The sequence below is a fragment of the Uloborus diversus genome, chromosome 1 (assembly GCF_026930045.1).
Source record: "Uloborus diversus isolate 005 chromosome 1, Udiv.v.3.1, whole genome shotgun sequence".
In the NCBI taxonomy this organism is placed as follows: Eukaryota; Metazoa; Arthropoda; class Arachnida; order Araneae; family Uloboridae; genus Uloborus; species Uloborus diversus.
Window position 1 is genome coordinate 65,137,726 of NC_072731.1, and position 6,354 is coordinate 65,144,079.

Consider the following 6,354-nt stretch of genomic DNA (forward strand, 5'->3'; position numbering starts at 1 on the left):
GACGATTGATCACTACCTGTAAAATGATCCTACTCTACTAATTACGAAATAATGACTAATAAATAGTTCCGAAAATCATATTGACTTTGAACTGAATGCATGTCATATATTTCGGACTTTGTACAGTTTGCTTTCATTATTTTAGTACTTATTTTATGTATTACGATTTCTTCTAATTATTTTTTAAAGATTAACTTTTTTCATGCATTGTATGTATGCATTCTTAGCTATGTCCACTTCTTTAACAAAATCTTGAAAGAATTAATGGTGCCCGCCTTGCGACCAGTGTTCTATTATGTGCTCTTGGGTACAAAAAGGTTAGGGACCGCTGATGTTGAACAATGTTTTGTAACTGCCACAACATACTAGTTCACTTACTATATAGTTAATTTCTTTTTCGATGACTCTTATGCAACAATTTTATTCAATATATGTCAGAAAATTAAACATGAATACAAATTTGTACATGTTAAAATATTATTTTTAAAGACAATATCATACAGTTGAATACCCATAGTTCAGCAGACATATCATAGGTTGGCAGGACTATAAAGAAGGAAATAAGATTTTAAGACTGCATTTACAGATGCAGGTTTAAAATTTTTTGTTCAGTTTTTGCCTCTCGATACCAAAATAAAATGTTCGTACTATGAGATTCTACCTTTTCGAATCTTGACTCATTCCGATGGTTAAATCGACAGTTCGATCACTGCCTTCCATTATTTGATGATAATTTACGGTTTCATTGAATAAGAGTTCCTGAATCTTCCATCGAACAAACATTTGTCTGTCAAAGGGCAAGCTTTTGATGGGACTCATGAGGCTCATTAAGAAGTGGTAGGTGTCATCATATCGATCCGCACCTGGGGTCAACGTTTTACGCTTTCGACTTTTGAAGTCAAAATCACTGTCCAATGAATCGCTAAGTTTCTTGGAATCATCATCATCGTCGTACGTCAACTGTACCTCGGGTATCTGTATGTTTTGCAACGTGTCAACGGAAGAGGACTGTGAGTTTTCTTCAATGTGCATTTCTTCCTTCACTGATGTGAGATCTATCCCTTGATTCTCGCCACCACTATCTTCAGTTGGCCATTTTCTCATTTTGCCATACTTGCATGGGTTTGTTTTTCTTGTTATCAGCTGGTCACCGAGAAAGAACAACTTACTGTACCATATCCAGCCAGATTGAAATTTTTCCGGATCTGTACCTTTATCAGCTTCTTTGGCGCATTTTTTGAATTCTTTGCGGAAATTATCTCTAAGGTGCTTCCACTTGCATCGAACTGCTTCACCTAGATTAAAAGAGCAAGCATACGTTAATGCTTAAATAACATTGTCTTCACATAAGCATTTTTTCCCCCGCCCAGAGTCCGCCACTAGTAGTTCTGCCTTAAAGCAGTGAAATGACTCACCAGAAGACGCAATTTGCTACGAACTTTTCCGCATGTGGAGTAGAGGAAGTACACTATAGAGGACTAGAGTTTCTGATCATGGCTACCTGTGATCTTTATCGCAGATAGCCATGCTGTGGTTCTGACGCACCAACCTGCGAGCAGGGTGCGCTCAAAAAATGGACACGCGGTTTCTGCTCGATGCAGGTCCGTGAAAGTCCGCAATGCGAAGAAGCGGAGAATGACCGTAACGCGAGATGGTTGCATGCTCTCTACAGCTTAGTGCCAGATAAGGTAATAAAAGATGTAAATTTTTAGAATAAAACTGGGTTTTAGCTAGGTTCTTAGTTAATTTTAAAATCTTTATTCACAAATCGATCATTTTGATTTCTAAATTATTTCTTATTTATTTTGATTGTTTGTCAGTGATAATCACATCAAATCTTTATACATAAAGGGCTAATCTCTGTCCCGATGTCCGGGGTAAACTTCAAAACTATTGGAGGGATTTTAACCATTTTTTCACCATAGATAGCTACATAATCGGGGAACAACTTAGGCTATAATTTATTGCTAAAAAACTTAGTTTAAGAACGTCGCGATCGAAAACAGTAAATGTCATGTAATTTCCACATCAAATAATTAAAGATTAAACACATTGTTTCGTAAATTCGTTTCCCAACAACAGCAATATTAAAAGTAATCATAATGTAAATTTTGAAACAAGGCCTCTCTGGAGCAAGCATGACATTGCTTTCATTAGGAATTGCATCCTCATCTTTATACATAAAGGGCTAATCTCCCTCCGGATGTAAGGAGTAAACTACAAAACTTTTGGAGGGATTTTAACCATTTTTTCACCATAGATAGCTACATAATCGGGGAACAACTTAGGCTATAATTTATCACTAAAAAACTTAGTTTAAGAAGGTCGTGATCAGGGGCGGCAAATAGGGGGGTCAAGAGGGGGGCGGTCGCACCCCCAAAATTTTCACTAAGAATAATAAAAAAAATAGTAAATTCAATTTAGATAACTTAGAAAATCATTTGCCTGCATTTTCAGAACAGAAAAAAACTGATGGAGAATAATGGTTTGCCTTAACTAAAGAAGTAATCTCTTCATATGGATTAAAAATTTAAAAATTGTGTAATCTATGCTATCATGATGCATTTTTGTATGAGATGCCCGTACAGTGTCGAGACTGCACAATTTTTACACGTAAACTCCATGTCAATTTGCATAAATTTAATGCTCATATTATAATTTAATGTTTAGTAAGTAAGTGTTCATTGTTTCCCTGTACTTGAAACATATTTTAGCAACTTGATATATTATATGCTTTCATAGAAACTTTTTTGTAAAAATATGCTCTTTTTGAAAAACTTCCCACATCAAAAGATACTTTCACATCAACAAATGTATCTTCAGGCTCTTGACTTGACAATCTCTCAGTGACACAAATGGTATTCAAGAGTTAAACCTATAAAATCTCCCTGGAAGAATAACTGGAAAGTGACCATCTCGATAATAGAAAATCTAATGTTATTTTGATTATGTATGACTTTGTTTGAATTTTTGTTTACTTCATTTCCTGCGGAGCGTTTTTTGAACAATGCTCTATCATAAAATTTTCAATCTTAATTATTGAATTGACAATTAAATTCTTTGTAATTTTCGCACTAATGCTTCAACTAAGTGTGGAACTTTGTGACAGAACTTTTTATAACAGTTTTTACTGTATGCCGATGTAGAAGAGGTGACAAAACTTACATGAAGTTTAGTGAAAATATTTAATATTTTGAACAAAATAATCAATTCAGTTTCTCGAGAAATGGAGGCAGTATTTGATGAGATACATTTCTCTTTGGTCTTAAGTTCAATATTATGTAAGTTGGTTATAAGAAACGAAAAAGAAAATATTACACTTATACACTACCGCAGCCAGAAATTCCTTTTGGAGGGGGATTTTTGATCAAAAATACCTTCTAAAGGGAGTTTTTTTTGATGAAAAATACGTTTGGAAGGGGATTTTTTGATCAAAATAGCCCTTTCATATGCATAAACTACTGCATTGTGCATTAGAATTTGCGTTTATGTTAAAAACCAATGGCTGTGTGTGTGGGGGTCCCCCCCCCCCCTCGCTGCGCCACTGCACTTACAAGAAAAATTTACAGCATGAAGGAAAAGTAATTCTTTTGTGAATTACGACTTTACCTTTTAATGACTCAAAATAAATACTAGCCCAATTTAAGAAGCTTTCTTGGTTATTTTAAAGAGAAATCTGAAGGAAGTGTGTTTTTTAACGTAACTTTCTTGCTTCCATTGTTTTTAGTCTATTTCAATCTGATCAGTCATATTAAAGATGACTTTTGTGTCTCAGGAGGTTAGAGAATTAATTCGAAGCGAAATGTGGCAAGCAAGGCCTTCATCTTTAGCTGTACTGGAAAAAAAGCAAAACACTGGATTTTGAGTAAATATAGTTACAAGATTTTCTGTTAATCCTGACCCAAAGAATAGCAGACTAAAACTTTACTAAAAAATAAAAACTGGTACCGAGATATTTTGTGAGATAACTTGTTACAAAATAAATTTGAAGCTTTGGTCGCGAAAACTTTAATTGTTCTTAACAAGCCCGATTATTCTTAACATTAAAAACCGTTTTATTATTCCTTCCTGTTAACCAATATTTATTTTATACCGTACTGAGGAAATTCATGTTCAAGAAACTCCACCCCCCCCCCCAAACGAAATGCTGAAATGCCGCCCCTGGTCGTGATCGAAAACAGTAAATTTCATGTAATTTCCGCAATAAATGATTAAAGATTAAACCCATTGTTTCGAAAATTCGTTGTTTAACAACAGCAATATTAAAAGTAATCGTTATGTAATCATTATATATATAGGGCTAATCTTTGTCCGGATGTCCGGGGTAAACTTCAAAACTACTGGAGGGATTTTAACCATTTTTTCACCATAGATAGCTACATAATCGGGGAACAACTTAGGCTACCCAGACAGCACAGATCTTCCAATATTCGTTGTTATATCGTTGAACTGGTGCAAAACTCATGACATATCACAAACGGATATCGACGCGATGTAGATTTCCTCACGTAGTTGGGCTTTTCCAAATATAGTTGACAAAAGTACGAAATTGGCACAGGTTTCAAAATAAATCCAAAATATGTTTGAAAGTTTACATTTATAGTATATAGCGTATCTCTAATTTTTGTAATCATTTTGACGCGTTTTTACATGTCTGAAAACTGTTTAATCTGCTCATGCGCAACAATTTCAGTTTAGAAAAATGGCGTTTTACTGACTGTAGTATATTTCCACGTTGTCAATTGTCGGCTTGTGCATTGTTGCGAGCTTGAGTGTGTAAATGAATTAACGATTTCTTGTATTAACGTGAAGTAAGTAATTGCCTGCTTTTTAAGTCTTTTTAAATTATGTTTTCTGAATTCAAGAAACAATGTTCTGATCGTCAAGAACGACGTAGAGATAGCTTTGAATTAAAAATTCTCATATTATTATAATTATAATAATTATTATTATTGTTATTATTTTGTTTGTTTGTTCAGATTATTGCTGGAATAAAATTTGTGAATTGTGCATACAAAAGAAATAGTTTATTGTTTACTTAAATATGAACACAAAATAGGTTATCAATGATTCATAGATTACTGACATGTTTCTTGGAAGTCTTAAATATTTAAAATTACTTTTTTAAAACGCTAAAAATAGTTAACATCAGCCATTTTTTTCTTAATATATTAAAAGTAATCATAATGTAAATTTTGAATCAAGGCCTCTCTGGAGCAAGCATGACATTGCTTTCTTAGGAATTGCATCGTAATGCGAGATGGTTGCATGCTCTCTACAGCTTAGTGCCAGATAACGTAATAAAAGATGTAAATTTTTAGAATAAAACTGGGTTTTAGCTAGGTTCTTAGCTAATTTTAAAATCTTTACTCACAAATCGATCATTTTGATTTCTAAATTATTTCTTATTTATTTTGATTGTTTGTCAGTGATAATCACATCAAATCTTTATACATAAAGGGCTAATCTCTGTCCCGATGTCCGGGGTAAACTTCAAAACTACTGGAGGGATTTTAACCATTTTTTCACCATAGATAGCTACATAATCGGGGAACAACTTAGGCTATAATTTATTGCTAAAAAACTTAGTTGTAAAAAGTTATGGTGGAAAACAGTAAATTTCATATCATTTCTCCATTAAATAATTAAATTCGCAACTCCAATAAATTATAGGGGGCACTGCAGCCACTGTCTAATGGCGGATGAAAAAGGTGAAACAAACAAATGCGATAACTTATAACTTGCTTTGACGTTTAGTGAATGACAGTACTTTTTCATCGTATTTGTGCGAAGCTTTCTTTTTTATTCTTCTAAAATTACATTACATCATAAACTGCTTGAAGCCGGAAATTTACCCCAAAGAAAACTCGTGGAATGGAATTTTTACCCTTTTCTTTAGTATTGGTAATCACCGCAAGGTAGCGTATTCGAGCTTTGAAGTTGCGAATATAAAACCCATTGTTACAAAAATTCGTTGCCTAACAACAGCAATAATAAAAGTAATCATAATAAATTTTTGAATCAAGGCTTCTCCGGAACAGACATGAGTTTAAAGTCGTTTAAACATTTGGAAACTTTACTTTTTGCATCCTTAAAGAAACATAGTAGAGAGCTTTTTTTTCTTTTGAGTGTGTACTATTTAATTAAATAAAGCGCACGGTTTTTTCAGAGATCTTTGTTTTTATTATTTCATATTTTGGAAATTCTTCAAATTTTTATGTGCTTAAATTTGTGCTTTCGTTTCTAAATGAATATTCGTTCGTTCTTTATACTTATTGCTATTTTACTTTAATGGGTAAGGAAGAAGCTCGATTTTTAATCACGTCAAAGTGATATGTTTTGAGTTCTTTCAGT

General features: G+C 33.4%; 1 protein-coding gene across 1 annotated transcript in view; it reads right to left on the minus strand.

Moving 5' to 3' along the window:
- Positions 1-414: 414 nt before the first annotated feature.
- The window catches only part of LOC129230110 (meteorin-like protein), a 246,092-nt gene continuing 240,152 nt past the window's right edge, over positions 415-6,354 (minus strand). The window contains exon 3 of the mRNA XM_054864517.1: positions 415-1,295. Coding sequence (XP_054720492.1) covers positions 658-1,295 — 638 coding nt within the window. The 3' untranslated portion in view covers positions 415-657. The remainder of the gene's footprint in view (positions 1,296-6,354) is intronic.